General features: G+C 44.3%; 1 protein-coding gene across 10 annotated transcripts in view; it reads left to right on the plus strand.

Moving 5' to 3' along the window:
• Positions 1–24,279, plus strand: part of NTM (neurotrimin) — a 769,818-nt gene that overhangs the window by 663,835 nt on the left and 81,704 nt on the right. For all 10 annotated transcript variants that reach the window (XM_053269717.1, XM_053269718.1, XM_053269723.1 and 7 more), the window contains one exon: positions 10,888–11,013. In XM_053269717.1, the coding sequence (XP_053125692.1) occupies positions 10,888–11,013 (126 nt within the window). The remainder of the gene's footprint in view (positions 1–10,887; positions 11,014–24,279) is intronic.

Consider the following 24,279-nt stretch of genomic DNA (forward strand, 5'->3'; position numbering starts at 1 on the left):
AGAGAGAGAGATTTCATCGCAGCTAAAGTCTTTTTAGCTATGTTAAGTAAGGGTGGAAATGACTTCCTTTGGATGGACTATGGATGCAAGGATATTATATGCAGGAAGCAGAGGCAATAAGGCAGTGGTTGAAAGGAACCCAGTGCAAAACTCCACCTGGAAAGCCTTAGAGGACTAATATCCACAGTATGTGCTCCAGGCAAGATCAGGAAGTGATAGTGGACAAATCATTTATTTAATTTTGTCTAATATGGGCCAGTTCTCACCAGTGAAAGTGGATCAGAGAAGCATCCTATCCAACTTCTGGAGCCACATGTGCTCCCAATGTGTGGTTGTATGTTGCAAAAACCTAGACAGGAGGAGTGGGAAGTGATAATATGTGACTTGCATTTTGGGTGGTACATAAATATGTCCAATAAATAAAGTGGGAGTCAAGTTCTAGTTCGGATGGCTTTTCCTCCCCTGTCCGTACTACAAGTGCTGGGTAGGATTTTGCCATCCTTGCCATTTGGCTCCCACACCACCACTTCCTGCTTCTCTTCCTTTTGTTTTTGCAAGCACACAGCCAAAAATAGGGAGTGCACACTTCCGAAGCTGGGTTGGATGCTTCTCTGACCCACTTTTCACTCATGGTACTCATGGAATATACATTGTTAAATTCAGTGAGCTGATGCTCCTCTGCATAATAAACCAAAACAGCTCACAATCTAAAACACAAAATAATTCCATCATGAGTGCAAGGCATTCGCAAACCTAACAGCCACACAAAATCACAATGACCAAAATAACAACAGCATAAAATATTTCAGCCACATTAACAAACCAGACCATTCCACCAGCATGAAAAGCTCTCTGAAAAAGACAGCTTTTAGGTTGGTGTCTAAAGGCATAAAGCATGGCGGTCAATCTGACCTCCACAGGGAGCCTTCCAAAGAGTCGGTGCTACCACTGAAAAGGCTCTGCTCCTAGTGGATTTTTATCTGCACCAAGAACAAGGTCTCAGATGACAAACAGAGCTTATGGGGAGGTATGTATGGGGGAGGTTCCTTCAGGTGTCCAAGTCCCAAGCCATTTAGGACTTTAAGGTAAAGTTGTACCAGCAAGCCTTAGACACAACTAGAGCCTTCTGTATGCACAGTTTAGGGGAGGTACCTTTGAGTGCACCCCAGTGTGGCCAGAATCTAAGGGGTATACTCGTGAGTCAAATGGGCCGTAACCCAAAATTTGGCTTTAAAAAAGCCAAATCTGGCAACAGAGGTGCACCCTGACATGTATCCTTGTCAGTCTTTTAGTCTGTCTCTTAGATTTCACTCCAATCTTTTTAGTTTGGAAAAGAGGCAACTACAGGGAGACAAGGTAGAGGTTTATAAAATTATGCATGGAGTAGAGTGAGCAGACAGAGAGATTTCTCTCTCACACACATACACACTAGAACCAGGGGTCATCCCATGAAATTGATGTCCAGGAAATTTAGGACCAACAAAAGGAAGTACTTTTTTCACATAGTGCATAATTAATCCATGGAGTTTTGCACCACGGGATGTGGTGATGGAAACCCCCTGGATGGTTTCAAATTGGGCTTAGATAAATTCATGGAGGACCAGTCTATCAGTGGCTACTAGTCCACTATAAGATGCCTCTGAATGCCAGTTTTAGGGGAACAACAGCAGGAGAGGAGAATAAGAATAGTCTGATGGCTATAGGCCACCACCAGCTCAGAAGTGCAATGCCTCTAAGTACCAGTTGCAAGGGAGCTACAGCAGGAGAGGCATCTGGTGAGCCACTGTGGGAAACTCGCTGCTGGACTAGATTGGCTTTGAGCCTGATCCAGCAGTGCTGTTCTTATGTCTGGCAATATCCCACTGAAATTAGCGGCTCTACTTCCAGATAAATATGCCCAGGATCACACAGTTAGAGGCCCAGCATGCTGATATGTCAGTGTAAGGGGACCTGGTTTCTTCCAGCCAACGATGCACTGTACCTGCATTATACTTCTCCCTTCAAGGTGCTGAATGAGGGAGGCACTCAGGAGGAGTATGCTATCTACCCTGCCTTTACAACATGGAACAAGGGATTAAAGTGAACCAGCATCCTAATTAGGGCTGAGCTGAAACCACTCATGGTTTCCTGTGAACATTTTTTGAAGTGCCAGAAATGGCTTCCCTTCTCTGAGACTTTCAGTTCTTCTTGCAATTGTGCATGCCTCTTCATTTGCATTGTTCTCGATGTTGACTTTCCCCCACAGATGTCATCACTTAGCCGAATATGATTGGCCGTGTAATGCTGTGATGTGTTGTCCCATTCACTGTGTGATCTCAATTAGATTCTATATGGTTGAGAGAGAGAGAATGCTCTCCGCCCTTGATGGGAGCCATATTCATTTACTGAAAGAGGAAAATCTAGGGCAGCAAATTTCCCTGGGGATACCAGAATAAGAATTGGTTTCCCCAAATAGGTGGGATATTTTTTATTATTATTTGTGAAGTTTTCAAGCCACCTTCCTACAATCCAGCATTCAAGACAGCTTACAAATTATTAAACATGTGTAATCCCCACCAGGGGTTACACATGGAACAACAGTACATTCCACAATGTAATATTTTCTTATATACATAAAACTGCCCACAATAAGCACAACATCAGAAACATTCTAAAACAAGCACAATTAAAAACACACAGCACCATCAAATTTATGTCAAAGCCCCAAAGGTCCAGGGTCAGCACTGTACATAGAGATTTAAAAGGGAATACCTGTATTATTGAGAGGGAAATCGGGGTTGGTTCTCAGCTTAGAATTTTATTAAAGCATTGCCTGAAGTCATGTGCTGGTTACACTCTGTGATGGAGCCTGTACTTTACAAATACTTTGCTAATGCATTATTAGAAATCTCTCCTCCCCTCCTTCCCCACGCAGCAATGAATTACGAAGATGCTTTATCACACAACATGGCATCGAGACACATGTAAATAGTTTTATGTCCTCCAGCTTGGAGAGGAAGCTCTGTTGCCACAACAAGAGAGGCTATTTGTTTTGAAAAATCATTTAGACACATCTCTGCAACATATGACACATCTCATTAGGCCTCATTTTAGGGAGAGCAATTTCTATTAGTTATTTATTAATTGCCTATTAAGCCTGCAACGTATGTCTCTTCCATTTCCAGGGTTCTGGAGCCATGGCTGCAGTGTGGCTCAGGATTTCCACACACAGTGCTCAGGCCTGGGGTGCTCCTTGGGAAGATGGGTGGGTGAGGGGCCAGGGGAGTATTAGGATATTCATCTTCCTACCCTTCCACCCCCACCCCTCCACCGTGCAATGTGATGGAAGTCCAGGCTATAATGAAAACGAGAGAAACCCCAAGGTCAGATCTTCTCAGATGGCCCTTCTGTCGGTCCCTGGTTTCCGAGAGGTTTGGGGTGCTAGGACACATGAAAGGGCCTTTTCAGTTGCTGCCCCACTTCTCTGGAACTCCCTTCCCCTTCAGTTTGTTTAGCTCCTTCTTTATTTATTTTTAAATCTCTATTGAAGACTTCTCTTTTTCACCAGGCTTTTGCCCTGTAGTTTACCTATTTGGTTTTCTTTTTCTTTTTTGTTAGTTACTTTAGTTTTTAATTTAGAATGTAATTTTAACGCTGTCCTGCTTTGCATGTTTTTGTACACCGCCCAGAGTCTTTGGAGTGGGCTGTATATTAAATGTTTCTAATAAATAAATAAACAAATATAGCACAGTGTTATGCAATTACATTTTTGGGTGGACCCCCATATCCCCTGACCTGACACCCTGGGGTCACAACCTGTCCCATGCAGTTATTCTGTATGTCCCAGGCTTCCTTATGACACAGCATTGTATACAACATCAGTGAGAGCTGGAAAGGAAGTTCTGTGTTTGTATATCTTCCGTAGATCATCCTCTGTTTTGTCAGTCCACCTAGTGAAAGACGGGCTTCAATCTCACCACTTATCCAGTTCCTAATTGATTCATTAGAAACCGATTAAGAGAAGGTTCACTGGATGTCCAAAACCAACCCATCTTTTGAATGGAACAGCTATGAATTGATGAGGTTTGCAGCCCTTAGAAGCCAATATCTTCAGTTCCAACTCATCCAATCCTCAAGTGCAGAGTTGCACACATCACTTCTCTTCTTTGTTGGCTGGAGACCAGAGAACTCCTTACCTTCCTGTTGAAAAACCACCATGAATGCTTTCAGACAGCAGGCTTTACTGCAGATTTAATGAGAGTTCAAAAACTGATGCAAAATGTGGATTATTTTTTTAAACCCGGACATAAATTTGGCTATGTTCCATTGCCTAATGAAAAACCCGAATCGTGTGCAGAGTGATCTCCAGTAGCTCGCAGGGACTTTGGGATAAATCTGACTGATATGTAAATGCACACCCTCCATTCTGGAGGATAAGCAAGCTAAAAGCCACACCTGGAAATGCTCCATCATGAGCGCAACAGATGACAAAACTTGCATCCCAACAACTGCCTCACGTCAGCAACCAGGGGCTGCGGAGCCATGCTCCAAGATCAGATGCAAAGCATTAGTGAGCATCTCTCATTGGCTCTTGAGGCTGTATATTTGTTGTTTTCCTTAATCTGACAGAAGTCGGCTCGGCAGAAATATGCATGTTCTGCGCTGTTTTTGTGTGGAAAACGTCCCAGTAGTATTCTCCCGTGACAGTCCAGTGCGACAGTGTCTGGGAAGCAGTTTAATAGACGGGTTGCTGCAGGATATTGCACTGTTCTTTCATAAAGGTTGTTTGTTACCATCAGGATGGCGTTTGGTGTGAGCTTGCTGAGTTATCGACTCACCACTACACCGGCACAATTGCTTTTGCTGCAAAACTCTGATAACCTGGCAGATATCCTTATTAACCCCCTCGACAAGTTCTTTATGGCTCATATTCATATGGGCAGCAGACAAGCAGTAACAAAAATAATGCGGGCCTATACTAATTAAGCATGCCATATGTTTTGGGCAGTATCGCTGCATTGAAGCAAAGCACAAGATCAGCAATTAAAGCCGTTTAAGCACCAACTAAAACAGCAACACAAAAAGGCCTAGGAGAACAAAAAATGTCAAATCCCTTATTAAAACTGGCCTCTTCCTTGAGGCCTTTGGCACAAGAACTGAGCCCCCATTCACTACTGTAAAAACATGTAACTGAAACATAGAAACTTAGGAAGCTTCCTTATACTGAGACAAACCATTGGTCCATCTAGCTCAGTATCATCTACACTGACTGGCAGCAGCTGTCCAAGGTTCCAGGCAAGAGTCTTTCCTGGCCCTACCTAGAGATGCTGGCAGGGATTGAACCTGGGACCATCTGCATGCAAAGCAGATGCCCTACCAGTGAACTATGGCCCCATCCTCAAAGAGGAATATCTTACAGTAGACAGCAATCCCATGTAGACACCCATCCAAATGCAAACCAGGGAAGACTCTGCTTAGCATTTGTGCTTGTTACTACAAGATGAGCAATCACACCAAAAGCCTCTCATCCCTGACAGGCTCCTTATATGCCTCTTCACAGTCTATGCATTGCCTGCCCCCAATTATGGGGCCAACACCCCTCCTCATTCCCTGGAATTGTCTACCCTTTACAGCCACTGCCAATGTCTCTCCCCTCCCTCCCTCCCTCCTTCTGCTCAGACCCCCTCCCTTCAGAAGGCATGCTGCTGCTGTCATCCTGGCGGGCTTCCCCTTCGGTCTTTCAGGGCTCTGCCCCTCCTTTGCTGGCACCGGGTCCCTGCCCGTTGGCTGTCTTTCCTCCACTTGTCCCCGGCTGCCACCCATCCCTGTCTCCTTGGGTCCCCTCACCACTCTGTCCTCGGGGTAAGGACAGCCGGCCTCACCAGACAGGGGTGCCACCACCAAAAAGGCCTGCTCCCTAGTAGCCACCCACCTCATCTCATCTGTCAGGGGCACTCGGAGCAGGGCCTCTGAAGAAGATATTAAGGTCTGAGTTGGGACCTATGAGGCAAAGGAAACCGCCTTGAGATTGTTTTAATGAAAGGCACTATAGGAATCTAACAAATAAATAAATTGAACTTGGGACCATCTGCATGGGAAGTATGTGTGCTGTTGAGCTGTGCTCCCTCTCCTCCCTGCAAGGAGGTCTTGTGGAAGGAGAAAGTGAGGTGAGGAGGAGGAGGAAGAAGAATTCCCTCCAGCCATTATACCTGCTGCCGTCTCATTATCTTTTGAGGGGCTCCAGAGCTGGGCGCTGCCTTGCTTTCTCCTACTCAGACTCAATGTTTCAGCCACAACAGTGGTCATCACAGCTCAAGCCAATCCATAGAACTGAACAGTGAAGAACAATGGCAGGAGGGCCATGTTCTGAGGGCCTCCTCAAAGGAATAAATCAGCTCAGCACAATGCAAGCACTTCTTGCTATTGTCTTCAAAGCAAGTGAGAGCTGCGAAAGGGACATGCCCCACTCTGGGGAAATTTGTGCTGTGTCACAGAACAGCCGGCAATGGTGGTGCCATATGTAATCAGCTCGAAGCAAGAGAAATGGGGCAAGCACAAGGAAGGGAATGCATGCTGGAATTCTAACCAGGGTGGACTGGATTTTTATTTATTTAACTCCCCCACACACACATTGGGGAGGGGGCTGCATTTCCCCATCTGGCTGCAGCGTCCTCCCTGCCACCGTCCACTCCCTTTTCACGCTCCTGAAATGCTGACATCTTAATAACATATTTTGATATAGCTGGAATGAGATTGCTGTTGAATGTTAAATAATATCTGGTTTATATTTATTATCACTTATTTATTAAGTCTCTGTTCTCCCAACGTAGTAAAATCTCCTATTATACCTGTTATGTCGCAGGAAAGACACTTAAATAATTCATTTGATTAATTATTCAAACATTTAATTAGCATATAATAACTGTCGTGTTAAATCCTAGCTTTGCAAGTTTAAATTAAAAGGGTAACTAACGGGAGGCTTTGCCTCTGTCATCCTTGTTTCCTTCCCTGCTTTGGCCGATTGTCATCATTCCTTCTCTGCGCCTGACGCTGATTGATGCAAACCTTTTCAAGTTTCACATCTCAGATTGGTGCAAACGGGAACCCACTGATGGCCAGTTCATAATAATTAATTGATTATCACAGCTGACATTTCAAGCAAGCACCTTTTCAAGCAAAGATCACGGAAGTGAAGAAAGGAGAGCTCAAGCATTTTTGTCATGAAAGCAGGAGCGGAGACCTCAGCTCTGTCCCCCTTTTGGCTCAAAGATGAGGCCACACTTTGCACTGCTCCGTATGATTTGTCTGTTAAAATATTGGCTGTAATTCAGACTGGGGTTTCCCCTGCATCATAAGTGGATCTTCAAAGCAGAGTTTCTGATACAGTGACTTGTTTGTGTGTGTGTGTGTGTGCACAGTGGATTATATGGCTTCTGGACACCCAACTTTGAGTGGCGTATTTTATTCTCATGGTGCTGAAGAGCTATCCATTCATGAAAAAATATATATCTAAATATCAATCTATTAAAAAGACTTCAAGGGTAGCTTTACACTATTGCTCATAATAAATACAAAGCAAGCAGGGGGAAGTGAGAGGTTTCCATCAGGGGCGTTGCTATAATTGAGTGGAAGGGTCCAAAGAACACAGGCCCCCAGCTCCTGAGGGCCCTCCAGATCCATCTCTCTCTATTTTCTTCATTATCTCCCTCACTCTGGGGGGCCACCAGAGAGAGCGATGAACACAGGACCCCTCTCCCCTAGCTACGCCCCTGGTTTCCATAGTGCCCACACTCCCGGAGGGTGTGTCCAAACCTGCCAACGCATCAGGTTCCCAACTTCCGCCCAAGATTCTACCAAGAATCTCCACCCAACTTCAAATCCAAGTGTCCAGTTTAGTGGAAGTTGGTGGTAATTGGATGCATTGGCAGGTTCAGACAACTCCCACCAGGACTGTGCACACTGTTAGAGCCTCCTGCTCACTCCTCCTTACTTTGTACTTCCATACAGACAATTATGCAAAGCCGCCCAAAATATTTTATCTTAGCCTGTGTGTCCTCAGATGCAAACCATTGTTAATTATATTTTTATCCTGCCTTCCCTAATGGAGCTTAGTCACGCCGCATATAGATGGTGTTTTGTAGCCTCCCCTGCCCCATTCACCCTCACAACAACCTTGTAAAGTAGACTAGACTGAGAGGGAATGCCTGGCCCAAAGACACCCAGTTCGCTTCATGGCTGCTTGCAGATTTAAACTCAAGTCTCCCTAGTCCCTGTCGAAAAACCTAATCATGACAGCATACTGGCTTTCCTAGGACTATGCCCTTGCTTTGGTTTAGTCAATAGATTAATCAAGAAAATTGGTACAGCCAAGCTACAAATCAGGAAGAACCCAGTTTGAATCTTCCCTTGTCCTTTGACTCACAACATGAGGTGGCCTTAGGTGAGCCATTCCCTCTCAGTCTCACCCTATCTATCTGGAATATGGGTAACACCTTACAGCAGGGCTGCATAATGTTAGCCCTCCAGCTGTTTTTGGACCACAACTCTTATAATTACCAGCCACAGTGGCCAATAGTAAGGGATGATGAGAGTTGTAGGCCATCATCTGCAGTACCAAAGCTGTGCAGCCCTGCCTTACTGGGTTGTTATGAAACACGTGTGAAATGTTTTGAACACAGAAATGCTATACGCATTCTTCCTCTTCCTCTTCCTCTTCCTCTTCCTCTTCTTCCTGGTTCAGCCGAATAATTTATGGGAGCACATTTTAATCTGTGTAGCTGGGAGTGAAGGGCACACTGGCTTATTTTAGAGGCTATTATAGTTCTGTAATACTGGATGAAAAACAAAGGATTAAATATGGCCTCTCCTTCTTAACACTGAATGATAGCTCTTGTTTATTAAATTGAGAGTTATCTCGCACTTCTTTCAAGATATCCAAAAGACTCCTATATTGAGGTTTTGGTAATATGCCAGTGTATTTAAATTTAATTGATTAATTAGTAGATTAATCTTTAATTAGTTGACAGCTCTAATACTAATGCAACTAAACTTTATCCTTTTTCCTTATGTCTGTTCTTCAGAATTCAGTGATTGTATTCAGCAAGCATATTCTATTCAAGAAGACATTGCACTTGGCACTTGAATGGTCAAATGACATACTGGGAAACTCATCTGCTTAATTCAAACATGTTGGGATCTGTGTTTTGATGGGTGTTGCTGGTTGAGGAGCAAGAAATATACAGAAATGTACACCATGCACAGATGTAGCATCACGATGAATCTGAAATGAAAATTAGTAGAACTGCTGATATTGCTGAATTCCTGCAATCTACAATTGCCGAATTCAGATTCCAGTGAATGGTTTTAAATGAAGTGAAATGGAGTGGGTGGGTGGGTGGTGGGAATAGTTTTTTTTTGTGTTGTTGTTTTTTTGCAAAATTCTGTATTGTGATGCTGAAATAGAGATTTCTTTTCCACTCTTAGTTTCAGAGGTCACCAAAATATATTCTAAATTTGAAGGGTTTTTTTGCAGATCTCAGTTTTCAAGAAGAGACTTGAATTTTGACTTCTTAGATTAGTAAAGCATCATCCAGATTCTAGAAATATGGATTTAGATTTGAACGCAGAGTTGCAGCTGCAGCGACTGCATGTCTGTCCATTTGTGTTTCACTGAACATCATCACCCTACCCACCACCCATTATGCTCATCCATGTTCAGTCCTTTGTTGTCCTCTAGTGCACAGTTAGGATATTAGCTCTTGAGTCAGAAGCTGCAAAAATGAACTCCCAGCAGCCCTTCCGGACGTGGAGTAATTCATTACCTACCTTGATTTCCACTTAAAATGTACTTTAACTACACTTCCAGCTACAAACCCTAAATCACCCTCGTGTTCACAAAAAGTCCATCATTTTTTATTTTATTGCACGGCGTTGGCATGACATAATCCCTTCCTGAGCGTCTCGGAGTGCTTTACGGATCAATAAATTACTTACCTGCACGTCAGAGGCAATGTATGCAAGGCCGCTGCAGTTGCTCCCAGCTCAGCCAGCTTCCTTGGAAAGTCTTGTGTCTGTGCCAGCAATTGATACATGGAAGGAGTTGGGCAGTAGGGAAGGAGGGAGGGCCTGCAGAACAGCATGATGCAAGGGATTCCAGTTTCTGGCAGGACTGGGATGCCAAGGCCGTGGGTGTTCTCTAACATGCTGATGGCATCCATTGAAAGCCCCTATTCATGTCTTGCAAAATAAGAAGGGAGAGAGTTACAGCATCTTTCTATACATGAAATCCCATGCAAGAGCTTGTGGCAAGAAAAGGATAGGAGTGTGTTCTACTTGCTGGCATTTGGACCCCATGAGAGTGAACACTTTTGGCACACTCTGGGTTTTGAGAGTTTCTCCTTCCTGGTTATTTTGCTATGTTTTCCTTGTTGGATTTCTTTGCTGATTCTCGTTCCCTTTTTACTTTTCTTTTCTTTTCCTTCCTTCCTTCCTTCCTTTTTTTTGGTCAGCTCTTTTAATTGGTTAGCAGTTGGTCTGTCATCTTGTATATTATATTTTAAGTTTTGCTGTAGTCTTGGATTGCTTTGGATTAGCTGCCTTTTAGACTCTCTTTTTTTACCCCAAGAGGCAGGAAACAAATATCCTAATAATAATGATGTGTACATCTCTTTACTTATGTAGGTGTCAAAACATTGCTTGCTTATTTAGATATTAAAATGTCCTCCTCAATGAAAGACAGTCGAGGCAGCTAAATAAATAATGTTAACACAAGAAGTTTTGTGGACTTAGACGTTGCTCCTGTTGCTCAGAAAGCCAGCAATGGATGGTTCATTTTTAAGAGTTATCAGCTGTTAGAATCACCTCCAACTTCACTTGGTTGACTTTCATTCCTCTTTTATGTCATTTCAGTTCCTCCCAAGATTGTCGAGATATCTTCAGAAATCTCCATCAATGAAGGTGGCAATGTCAGTCTCACCTGCATCGCTACAGGCAGGCCAGACCCTACAATCACCTGGAGACATATTTCACCCAAAGGTAAGAGAACTCTCTGTGACGAAATGCATCATGGTGTAGGAATGTTCCTTTTTCATATGGTGGGATTTCTTGATAACAGATTTATCGGATCTTGCTGGTGATTTTAGGTATGGTATTGTGTGTAGTCCTTATGCTTGGAGTATTGGCAGAGGATGAGTGTTGTGCTTCTAGTGACTCTATTCCTTGATCCCAACCAGATTCTAGATTAGTTACAGTTTTAGTTCAATCCTAGACTGGAAGCGGGGCTCTGGCAACAGGAGAATAGAAAGTCGTATGCACATGCACTTGCCTTTCTGTAAACAAGACTTATTTAATTAGACCATTAATATTCTTAATTATACTCCACTGCCTGCTTCTTGTGTGCCACAACTTTTTCCTCTGCAGTCTACAATGAGGATCTGTAATCAGTGGTCCTGACCTGGAGAACCCCTGTTCTCATGGATACACAGTGCTTAGTGCATACACTTCTGCAAAGTTTTCTATCTCTCTGTGTATGTACTTATGAACATAATCCTTCTGGAGATCATCTCTTGTCTATACCGCACACAAATGTAGGTAGACTGTATAGCCGTCCACATACCTAATAGTGCTGGTTGATGTGCAGAAGCGTCTTTCCACAAGAGAATTCCATATTTTGGAATGCATCAGAGTGTCCAGCTGGAATTTGTGTTAATATCATAAAGCTTACCCCACTTTGGACCTTGCCACTTCACATTGCAGGTGGTGGATCTTGTGGCTGAATGCTTCTCCATGAAAAAGGACTCATTGCCTGTGGAAAGTTAGCAGAGTAGCTGCTTTCAGGAAAACAATGAATAAAACACGCACAAACCTGGTTGATACTGTTGTTCAGACCTAGGTTTCATGTGGGCTACTGACATTTGTGTGATTATGTGAATCCACGGCAAGCCAGGAATGTCAGTCATCTTGGGCCATAAACCTCCTTGGTGTGGGTTCACACAATCATGCTAATGTCAATAACCCACATGAAACCTAGATCCGAACCAGGCCATAGTATCAGATCAAAATTCTTACCTGACCAGACACCATGACTAGAATCATAGTTTTCAGGGAGCCCTGAATGTTGCTTAAAGTGAAATTTCAAGGAGAATTTGGAGACTCTCACTTGACTGGAATACCCAAGGGGTGTCAAAGGAAGCCAAAAGAGTTTTTATTGGGCTGGTGACATTTCCCAGGGTGCTCTGTGCTTTGCTATCTATCTTCTTGACATGTCAATTCATATAACTCCAATCTGATGTTCTATCTGCTTCCTATTTCCTCTGCCACCCTGATCAGCCACTCAGGGCCCTGCTTTGCCACCCGTTGGCTTTCACTCCAGCTGGTGTGTGACACTTTGAGGTGTTGCCGCTGCTGCTCACTTTCTGCACGGATGTTTTATTTTGCTGCTGCCATCCTGCCGATTTCTTTCCCTCAGGGGAGCTTTACCTGAGTTCGAACCAGATGTCTCCATTTTACTTAGGATTTAGCTGCTATGGAAACAGCTGAAGCACCAAGGGGAGAGGAGCAAGCTAATCAAAAATTACCTGCAGAGTTAGGTAATTTACTGGAGCAGCTTTCACCAGATTTCCTGTCCAGATTACAAACTCTGCATTAGCATCCTGGTCACCCTCAAAAATCAGTTGACTTGGGGACGCTTTTCCCACTCAATATGCCAAACCCAGAGGCGGCATCTAGCACAACTGAAACATGCCTCCTCCTTTACAGATATGTCAAGACCTGGGTTTCTTCCAAGGAGAAGCATTTGGGAACTTGTAAGATATACCAAATAACATCTGATGAAAAAAGTGGCATTTCTAGTGGGTTTCTCTGCACATGCCTACTGACCTCTTGTAGTTTTCTGAGATTAATCAAACTAAGGCAGGGGAGTAACAGCAGGAGAGAGGGCATGCCCTCAACTCCTGCCTGTGGCTTCCAGAGGCATCTGGTGGGCCACTGTGTGAAACAGGATGCTGGACTAGATGGGACTTGGGACTGATCCAGCAGGGCTGTTCTTATGTTCTGATGTGACCATTTTATTTATTTATGTGATTATTTTTCTTTGTAAACTGCTTCATGAACTTTGGTTGAAAAGCGGTATATAAATAGTAGTAGTAGTAGTAGTAAATAAAGCATTCAAAGCTCTTCCTCCCAATAGCTTTGCTGGTGTTACCTTCAGAGACCTAATTTGCTGGGATAAATTCTGTTCTAGTGACAGAAGGGTCATTTAGAAAAGTTGTTCTGAATCTTGGGTCCCCAAATGTTGTTGGACTACAATTCCCATCATCCCAGCTACAATGGCCTTTGGTTGGGGATGACAGGAGTTGTCGTTCAATAGGGGTATGCACAAAACCAGAAAACCCAGTTTGGTTTGAATGGAACCAAACATGAACTGAACCAGGTCCAGTCTGGTTTTGTGCACACTAGAGCCAGGCCCAGTCCAGCTTGGGTCTGAACCAGTTCGGGCTGGCTTGGCGGGGAGGGGGAATGGGAAAAAATTAATGAAAAATGGCAAACTTACCACCATTGTGGGGCTTTGGGGGGTGCTGATGCAGCCACTAGGGGTCTTCTGCTGTCTCCTTTACCCCCACTGGCCTCCCCCCCAGTCTCAAATGGCCCATTTTGGGTGACCCAGCCACAAAGATGGCCAGTGTGCATGTGTGGCGGCCTCCAAAATGGCCACTGCCAGTGCACAGAGGGCAGAACAGGCAGAAAATGGCCGGTATTCCTGTATCTTCTCCTCCATAGAGTGAAAAGCAACTGGGGGAATTTTGAGTGGCAAAATGGACAAAAAGGAAATAATTTGTCTCCCCCCCAGTATTCCTCTATCAACTCACAACCTCAAAGGCTGCCTAATTTAATGCCTCTGTAGCCAGGATCTCATTTCTGTCACACACTTGCTGGATTTTTGCTTCTTTGCTTGCCTTCTGACTTGCAGGACCCTCCCCTTGCCCTGGTTTGTCACTTGCTCTGCCTGCATGGCGGCCCAAGTCTGCTCACTTTTTGCTTTACAAGTCCTGGGGATTCTGTGTGCATTTGTGCCAGCTAAGCAATATGCAAAAATCTAATTCCATTTAGATCGAAATAAGCCTTACAGCAAACAAAAGAGAAGTTTGACATTGTGCATAGTGTCTTTCACTATTCTAGCTGGAAGCATATGGAACGGAAAGAGCCAACATGATAATCCTGTAGAAAGGAATGCTGGATTTGCAATCAGAGAGAAATAAGATTATAAGCACCACCATGATGATCACACCAATAGGGATGCAGACCCTCCCCCAAACATTTGAGGAGTTCCCCTCTCATTTTGCTGAACTCCTCCTACCAGTCGTAATAAGCCATCTCCCCCACTGCAACAGTGCCTTTCCTCTCCCATAACAAAAAATTAAGTGAAGAGTTGCTCCTCAGATTTTCCTTCCATCTCCACCCCTGCACACCAAAGGTGCCTCTGTTTCAGCACTCCAGTCTCTCATAGTGGCCAGTCCCAGGGAAAATCACAAACAGGGCAAGGAAGAGTCTCTTCTTGTTGTTTTTGTCAATACCAGAATTTAACAATCTGTAGGATTGTTCCTGACACCAAAACTCAATTTCTAGCAGTTGTGGCTAACAGCCAATAATAGGCTTGTCCTCTTCAGATTTATCTAATATTTTAAGCCTGCCTGCTTCTTCAGCTGAGCTCTCCTTGGCACAGGAGACTGTGGGTGTCTTTGCAGCCTCCTGTGCCTTGCCCTTTCTCGTCAGGTGCACCTTGGTTGAGAAAACCTTCTTTTTTTGTAACTTGGACCTGTGAGCTCTAATTGGCATCATGTGTGCACCCAGAGCTGGCAGATGTCATGACAGCAAATGCTGTGAAGCATAAAAGGTGTCAGGGAGGCCTGTGCTGGCAACTGGTTGGGGCAGATGCACGCCGGCAACCAGAGCCTGGCAGATATTATTGGTGTTGGAGTCAGATGAGAAAGGCTGAGAGTGTTAGGATGGTAGGCAAGAGAGGCTCCCTCTGCTGTACCAGGTGAGTGGGCAACAGGACAGCGACCTGCTGAAGGTCCAGACGTAGAATGGTGTGTGGGAAACAGACAGTGGAATTCTCTGCCCAGAGAACAGGCCCTCTCCCAGATCTGCAGGCACACACAGGCTTCTGCCAGCACTTCTGAGCACTTACTCAGTGATATTTCAGAGTTGCTCTTCCATTAATTGGCTTCAGCTGCAGACCTTTCACTCTGTTAATGATGACAGAGGTTCGACCATCTCATCACAGAATAAGAGACAGGATACACAGAGGTATTAGCCTGACCTCTTATTCTTCAATGGCTGGGTTTCCAATCCAAGTTGACCCCAAACTGTGAGAAGGGAGGAAGCCCAAGTGACTGGGGACATTCGACCCTGGAGCAGGAGTTTGGGGCTCCAGCTTCTTGTGGCTTCCGTGTTTAACTCTTTCCCCGGTATACCCCTCTAGCCCTCCCACGATGCAAAATATGGAAATGTGTTTGGCATGTGAAATGTGGTGACTGGAGTTAAAAGTCTTACATTCCACCAATTAAAAATGCAAGTGATTAGAAGAAGCCAGTTTAGTGCCTGGGATAGGCTGCTCATGGGACATTTATTTCGGTTGCGCCATTTGCAGTGCGGAGGATGTGGATAGTAGAAGAGAGGAGGAATGGGACTGTGCGAGCAGTATGTACCGGTCTAAGAGGTCTCAATACAGGGAGTTTATTTTTTTATTTTTTATTTTGCAGTGGGGCCCAGTTGCCTTGCTCTGTGCCACGATGGCAGCTGATTGGCCTCTTCTTTGCTGCACTGTCACTGTGAATGGCCAGCAGGTGGTATTGCCTCTCCAAACCCAGCAAGTATCAGGTGACACCAGGGTTCATTGTGGTTCAGGCTAGTCCTGTAAAGCTGCTGGCTCTTGCCCGGATCCTCAGTCACTCTAAGCTGCTTGGGCACTACTTGTTTCTGTGTTCCTGCTTCACCTTCTTCTTGCCATTAGTCTACCGTAACATTCTGCATTGTAAGCCCCGGGGGCCAATGGCAACCCTCATCAACCCTAAGTGCAGCTCCCTGACTAATTGTTGGCCAAACTTTGGCCAAACTGAATACTCTGCACAGTGTCACAGGCACTATGAGGAGACAACCATTCTCACCACCCCCAGCACCAAGGGTGCTGGGAAAAGGAAAATTGAGCCCTTTTGAACCCCTGCACCATCTTGGAAAGTGTGCATGGAATGCTGGGAAGTGTAGCCCTATTGTTCCTTAGAGAAGGCTCTGTCTCTTTTAAAGTCTACTTTGAATACTGAGAAAGGCGCAGTACCATGTGGAGTTGAGCACAATGGGAAATGGTACTTACATTGAAGGGGTTTTGGGTTTTTTTGCCAAAGTGGTTCCCTCTTGAAAAATTGTGAAGATCCCTGTTCTACCAGCTCTAATACGTAGGTGTGAGCAGCAGGAACTGGAAGAGGAGCCATCAAGGGATGTCTTCACCTATGCTTGACTTGCTACTGTGGCTCCAACCTATCATGTTATCAGGTTCATTTGTGTATGCAAGGGACGTGTTTTCTGTGCAGATCCATGACTATGCATGTTAGGAAGCTTCTAGTCATTGAAGTATTCTAAATGGAGATGCTTTCATTATAGAGTCATATTGCAGGCAGCCTCTCTGACCCTGCAGCACTGACATTATCCTTAGATCCATGGATAAGCTATGTGTGTGTTCTGGTTAAGGAAGCCTAGTTGTGGGCAATCAATTGTTTCCATGGTTACTTCTTTTGCTTTCAGTTGTGTGTCTTGTGTTGTCAAGGTACTGGTGGTGCTGGCATGTGTGTGTCCATGGAACTACAGAAGTCTCTTAGATAAAAATGTTGCCATGCACTGTTGGCATTGAGGGAGATAGGGCAGTGGATGAATATCTTATGCCAATCAAGCAAAAAGCAACCATCCTGGACAGCTAGTAGATAGCTCTTAACTGACACTACAGCACACAACTTTTATTTAGGGGACATGCCACTATAGTTTTGTATGGTGTCTTCACTCATCAGTGGCCACTTCCTGTGTGCCTAGAATTCCCCAGCTACTAAGCCTCCATCTTGGTCTCTGAAGAAACTTCTAAATTGTCTCTGCTAACATGACAGAGAGTGGAAGCTACTGTGGCAGTAAGATGTATCATGATTGTGTTGCCTAAGGAGCAAGATAAGAAGAGCCTTGCTTCATCGTACCTAAGGGCCTATTTAGTACATCACTGTGGCTGAGCAAGTTGGGAGCTGAAGTCCAACAACATCTGGGGACAAGTTTCAGACCCCTGCCTTAGAAAGAGACCCTTCCCAGCAGAGCCACCACTAGAGGCCAGGAGCTGAACCTGGGACCATTTGCATGCAAAGCATGTGTTCTCTCTCACTGATCTATTATTATTGTTGTTGTTTGTTATTATTATTTACACAGTCAGACAGGTGTTATCGACTGGTTTGTTTTATCCAGATATCAAGTCCTTCCCAAGGACCTGGGATGGCTGAATTTTATTATCAGTGTTGTTGCTGTTATTATTATAGATATCGTTGTGGAATATAGGCTGTTCCCAGTAATGTTGCTTTTTGTAATAGGCTGATGGTGATTTCTGTGCATCATCATCATCATCATCATCATCATCATTATTATTATTATTATTATTATTATTATTATTATTATTATTTCGATTTCTATACCACCCTTCAAAAATGGCTCAAGGTGGTTTACACAGAGAAATAATAAATAAAATAAGATCTATGGCCTCTTTCCAACTGAAATGACTTCTAAACACATCAGTCAAAAATCTTCTAAATAAGCTGCAAGCAGCTTAGTGGAAAATAATTTGATTAGCCACTCATTTAGTACATCAAACATATGTTAAGTTTGTATTGGTCCTTCCCACCTGAATGTCATATATTTGGGAGAGTAATGTTCTAGCATGAAGCATTGCCCCCATGGTTGGACCCACCCACATGGATTTTTATTTATTTATTTATTTATTTTCACATTTTATATCTCGCTCTTCCTCCAAGGAGCCCAGAGTGGTGTACTACATACTTAGGTTTCTCCTCACAACAACCCTGTGAAGTAGGTTAGGCTGAGAGAGAGGTGACTGGCCCAGAGTCACCCAGCTAGTATCATGGCTGAATGGGGATTTGAACTCGGGTCTCCCCAGTCCTAGTCCAGCAGTCTAGCCACTATACCACGCTGGTTCCACTTAGTACTCATATTCTGCCGTGAGGTAAAGAAGATTCCATGTCAAGGACCAGAAGTGGGAATAGACTTAAGTGGGAGTGGGAATGGATTTGTGTACTGAAATTTTCACAAAGTGAGACATCTGAGAATTTTTACAGGGAAGCCAAATGAGCCTCTATAAAGCACATGCAATTTCTATGGGGGTTTCTGCACATCCCTAGTGTTCCCCTGATATTCAGGATTATGTTTGCCAAACAAAACCCATTTTGTTGGAGTTTTTATGATGAGCTTCTTCCGACAGGGTGGTTCTGCAGGAAAATCCATTTTCGGGTATTGAAAATCTTGACAGTCAGCAATTTTTATTCTCCCTGTCACACCAAGTCCTTTCAGTGATTCTGCTCTGCATGACGAGCTTCACTGAGACAGTCATGGAAATAGACAGCAGAAGAGTGGAGAGAATTGTCTGCAGATGAATCCGATTATTGACGGGCAGGGTAATATAGAGAGGATTTTTTATTTTATTTTTTGGTTAGAGCAATAGAAAGATATGGAATGTCAGGAGCCAAAATATATTGGCAGTGGAAAGAGGGGAACTGCATAATTGCCTAATTTAAAGAAGAACACTCCAATGATATTAATAACTCATAGGTATGGCTCTTGTCAGTTCTGTGACTGTGTTATATTCAAAACATTGAAACAGAGCAGAAATTAGGCACATCCGTAGAGGCTGGAACACACTGCTGCTGCGTGGGGTGGGCCACACTGCTTGGGGGAGCACTGGGGTTTAGAGGAGCAACCAGCAGTAAGGTGTCCTCTCGCTGCCCCCCACAGCAGGCCTTTGGAAACATTTCTAAAGGCTTGCTCACCAGTTTCCCCTTTACAAGCTTGCCCCTCAAACCGGGATGAACTGGTCTGTAACAGACCAGACCCGGTTCGGTTCAAACTCAGACCAGCCAACTTTTTTTGAGGCTGTTTCAGTTTGAGTTCGAACTGTTCGAACCGGGCCGGTTCAAATCAGACTTGGTTAGATTCAAACCAGTTCTGCACATTTCTAGCAGAAATTGAGTTTTTAAAAAGGGATTTCAAAATCCTGATGTAAGATTTTGAGATTCAAGTGTGGATTTTTCAGTGTTCATTTAGGCTCAGAAGTCTAATGAAATAAATGTCCCCTTACTTCCCAGTTTTGTTACTCATCTTTTCCAGAATACAGTATTGCTAGGGTCATGCAGGACCTCTTATCACTCTACACCACCTGCAACATTTTACTGGTCTTATCAAAACTCTTTTTAGATCTATAGTGAAGCCCCATGGATCAAGTTTCTTAGTCTTTACTAGATAGTAAAGTAGAGCAGTCAGTAGATGGACATCCAATCCAAGCAGGCAAACCATAGCCAGGAGAAGATGTGTGGTCAGAATCAGGTCCTTCAGTTCCCCAGAAGGTCACAGGAGGCAGGAAACTTATGTTGGCTTCCTGTGTACAAATGAGCCTTTATGTACTTCTGGGCCTGACTGCCTTTTCCAGGACCCACACCCTTTGGGGGAAGTGGAGAGCCTTAAAGGCGTAGACGTCCAACCTAGAGCGTTTCACTCTGATACCTTCTGTGTTAGTTCCTACCTACACCATTGTACTGGGGAATACAAGGCCCTTGGCGCTAAGGGTAACAGTTTCTGGAGGGGATTCAAATGGGGATGGAGCTGTAGCTCAGTGGAAGAACATCTGCTTTGCATGCAGAAGGTTTCAGTTCAGTCCCTGGCAGCATCTCCAGGGATGGCTGGGAAATATTCCTGCTTGAAATATTGGAGACTCCCTGTCAGCCAGTGCAGATAATACTGAGCTAGATGGACCAATGGTCTGACTCTGTATAAGGCAGCTACCTATGTCCCTATACTCTTGCAGTCTCTGGAGTTTTGGGCTTGGTAACAGGAGCCATGCCCAGCATTTCCACAGCTGTTGCCACTTGCTCTCCCAGTCTGAATGGCCCCTCTTCCTCTGTGGCTTTGTCCTGGTTACTCATTGTTGGAACCATGACCTTTGGCTTCCCTTGCCATCCCTCCGATTTAGATGTTGAACTAGAACTTGTAGTGTTTGCTATAGGTGGAATAATTGGCAGCTTAACTGTTGCTATCACTTCCATATCATTGTATTTTTCCTTTGGTCCATGTAATCCTCCCTTGGCTTCTCTACCAGATTTTGGGGTGGCATTTCTGTCTTTTTGAGGAGGTTTCAAAAACAAAAAAACAAAAAAGGTAGTCTCCTTAAGCACATAGCATCTTCCATAGTACTAACATGTCCTGTCACCTATCAGGTGGGAAAGGGAGGCTTTTGCCCAACAGAAGCCAGCCATTGATAGAGAGGTTTGGCTTATTTCTTCAGCAGATGAGAACCATCTTCCTTCTAAGAGCCAACCCACCATCCTGGGATCCAGCTAAATTAACTGAAGCATTTCAACAGGCTTGAATCCTGTCGGCAGCTCAACCGTCTCCTTGTTTACTGTTGAAATAATTACTGCTTTGCCATAATATTAGCTCTGAGCCGTGACTCCATTACCATTATCGCTGGGATATTACCCATTTATTATCTCCCAGCAACCCTGGAAGATGAACACTAGACTTCAGAGACCAATTGTTTTACGGCAGACGGGATCTTGGTGTGCATTGTTTAATGAGGTAAACTATATTATAGCCCACATTAATTTGGCTGCAGTGCACACCTCTAAATCATGCTCTAACCTGTAAATCTGCCATGGTTTCTGATGGGCACTTAATCAGGAAAGGCAAGAGAGAACCTTTGTGTGGTGGAAAGAGAATGGGAAAGGTTATTCCCAGCATGGCACTTCCATCTCCAAGGCAGCAGCTAGGGCAAGAGGCCTGCAAGCAATGTCAAGGACATTCTTTGCCTGGAGCACCCCCTCTTTGCTACCCAACAACATCAAGAACTTCATGTTCACCAATACTGTTGCATTGCATTAAGCGGGTTAGAGTGGCATGAAGTGAGATTTCAGCAGAAGGAATGACAGAGGGACAAAAGAGACAGTTGGAAGCGCAGCCTCTCTCAATCCATTTCCAGCATTCTTGAAAAAGATTGTGTGCTCCCAGCCTGAGAGGCACTAATTGCACCACTGCAGCCAGGGACCTACCAATCCCAAGAGTCATCAGTCATCCCTCCCGTGCATCTTCGGCCCACAGTGGCTGTAAGCACTTTCTTCCACCTTCCCAAACTTCCACAATGTGTATCAGGAGGAACCATGGGGACTGGAACTGGGGTACCATCAGCCACTGCCTGCAATAGAGAAATAGAAATGGGAGGAGCGACTGTGGCACAGTGGACTGGTTGGAGAGACTCTCAGGGGCTGAACTTGGGGTGCTCAGGAACCACATTTATGGGGGTGGTGCTTAGGGAGGGAATCCTTGTGCCAAGTTGAACAGCACACCTCTCTTGTGTTCTCTGCCTGACACTTTTACCCTGTGCTATGATGGAGTATTTAAATTCCTAGTATACCTAGGCAATTCAGATCATGAAGCCTTTGAAGCAAGGAGTGCCTTTTTCATTTGCAGAGTCTGCCTCCGGGTGCAACAAGGAATTACTGTGGCTTGTTTTGCCTTGGGCTGAAGCATTTTCAGGATAATTGTGCATCCCAACATAGAGCCACAACCTAAGAGGGCCTTTGCCAGATGCTTTGAGCAAAGACAGCAATAGATCCCCATCTCCCAAGCTCTTACTTGGCTGCTCTGCTCAGGGCTCCTTTGCTTGGGCGCTCTCCTTGAGATGTTAATTTTGTCTCCAAAGGCAGGTTCCGCTTGAGTCTGCTGTGCTATATTTCCTGGCATGAAAGAAACCTTGGATGCATTGTGTGTGTATTGAGAGGAGAGGAGGAGAGAACTGGGAGGAGATAGTCTTATTCTTGTTTAGCAATAAAGATGCCTGCAGGACATTAACCTTATTTCTTCTGTAAATATAGAAACCACTGCATCTCTTCCTGGTTTGCCCAGCTCCTGGCAGCAAAGGAAGAGCCGGGGAAAGGGCATCTGAGATTCAGGAGATCTCCACACAAATTAAAGCCCTTTATCAGGCTCTAATAGCTCTGCAAACTAATTATATTTTGGCCAAACTTTTCTGGCAACTCCCCCGAGGTATTATTATAAAATTCTGAGCTGTGGAAGCGCGTCCCCATTCTGTCAACACCAGGGCGCTTCAGCTGCAGAAAACTGTACTCTGGCTCATTTTAGCTTCTGTGATGTGTGTTTTTTGCATAAGCTGTAGTAGTTGCGTTCTGGTTGGGAGTGGGTGGGGGGAGCACAGCTGTAGCAGGTGGCTCAGGTTGACTTTGCATTGGAGCCCAAAGCGTAAAGGAGCAAGAGTTTAGTTTCAGGTGCACTTGGTGTTTGTTAGCCATTGGTTGTATAAATATTCGTTCCAGTCCAAGAATTTGCTGGGGCCGTGGAACATTCAGCAGTGGTTGCCCCATTCAGGTTACAATGTTGAATATCAGAATTTCCTAGCTAGGTCGGATGAAGACCCTAAAATGTCACTACAGAGAGATGTCTTGAGCAAAAGGGAAGAGTGCCATTCTGTGTTAGAGAGATTCAAACTTCTTGCAACTCAATCTGGAGGGATACTCAGCAGGAAAAACTGGAATGTGTTGGAAACATCTTTATGCTCTTAAGAGCATACAGCTTCATCAGACCCAGCTTTAATGGGGCGGTGTGCTAACAACAGCCCCCCCCACACACACACACACACCGAGCTCTCTCCAGCCTCTTGCCTCCTTGCTCATTCCAGCTGGGTGCTTTTTCCTTTCTCTCCCTCATTCGGAGTGAGGGAAAGCAAGAAGAAAACACCCAGCCGGCAACAAAGTGCCCAGTAGGAATGAGGGGCATAGGTCCGCGTGGGCCCTTCTGACCACACTCCTTGTGTGTGATGTCACATGCAAGGGGCGTGGTCAGCACCCAGAAGGGCCATGCAATGGTCTGCAGCTCATTCCCAGCTGGCGCTTCATTGCTGGCTGGGTGTTTTCTTCTTTCTTTCCCTCACTCCGAGCAAGGGAGAGAAAGCAAAAAGCATCCAGCTGACAATGAAGTGCTGGCTAAGAAAGAGCTGCAGAGGTCTGACACATGTTGGTTTCTGCATGTGATAAAGCAGTGGATTGTGTTGTTGGTGTAAAATCAAAGAGCACCTGGTTTCAACTCAAATTTTAATAGGCAGCACAAATCATATTGCTGGATTGCGCAGCTTGATCAATAATGGTGGTTTTAAATTAATGCCATTATTCTGGAATTATTCTTACGCTCTAGAGATAATGTACAAAAGATGGCATCAGGGACCCTTTTTAATGCTGCCTCTGTTCTGCTGCTTGCACCAGTGCTACGGAATATTTTGCCGGGTTCATTCTCTGGATCATACTGGAGTCATGCTTGAAAACCTGATAAAATGATAACCATCCAATTTTTGAACCAAATGTTTTTGCTATGTCTATGGTTAAACAAATAAATTGATTGATTGATAAAATAATAAGTGAAAAGGGGGGAAATTATTTAAAATATAGATGCACATCCAGTCAGTTCTGAATTAATTGTAGAACACAGATGATAGATGGAGTGTAGAATCCGTTATGCAAGTACACCACCATATAAAATGTATTCATAACATATCTTTCAATTTATTCACTGCATGAATGAACTTTATATATTTACAATGAAGTCCATCCATACCCACACACAGAGAAAAAGACAAACCCAGACGTGATGAAATGCAAGCCGATTATCGTTTGGAGTTCATTTCAGAGTAAATGACATTTCTGAGAATATGACCATTTCTGCTGGTGGAGATTTCCCCTAAATATGTTTGTTTTTGCAGAAAGGCCACTTTTCATCAGAAGAATATTCAACAGAGTTGTGGTTGGGGGTGGGGGTGACAATTAAACCTAATTCATAAATTGTAGGTCTGAGCCCAAGATACATAACCAATCTTTCTATTAAGCAAGTAGAGCCAACTCTGCAGACCTTTTCTTTCTGTCTACATCAGTATTTATTTCTCTGCTTCCTGGAGGTGCGGGTTCATGTACTTTTAGAATTAGTTCATACCTA

Source organism: Hemicordylus capensis, chromosome 8 (assembly GCF_027244095.1).
Source record: "Hemicordylus capensis ecotype Gifberg chromosome 8, rHemCap1.1.pri, whole genome shotgun sequence".
Lineage (NCBI taxonomy): Eukaryota > Metazoa > Chordata > Lepidosauria > Squamata > Cordylidae > Hemicordylus > Hemicordylus capensis.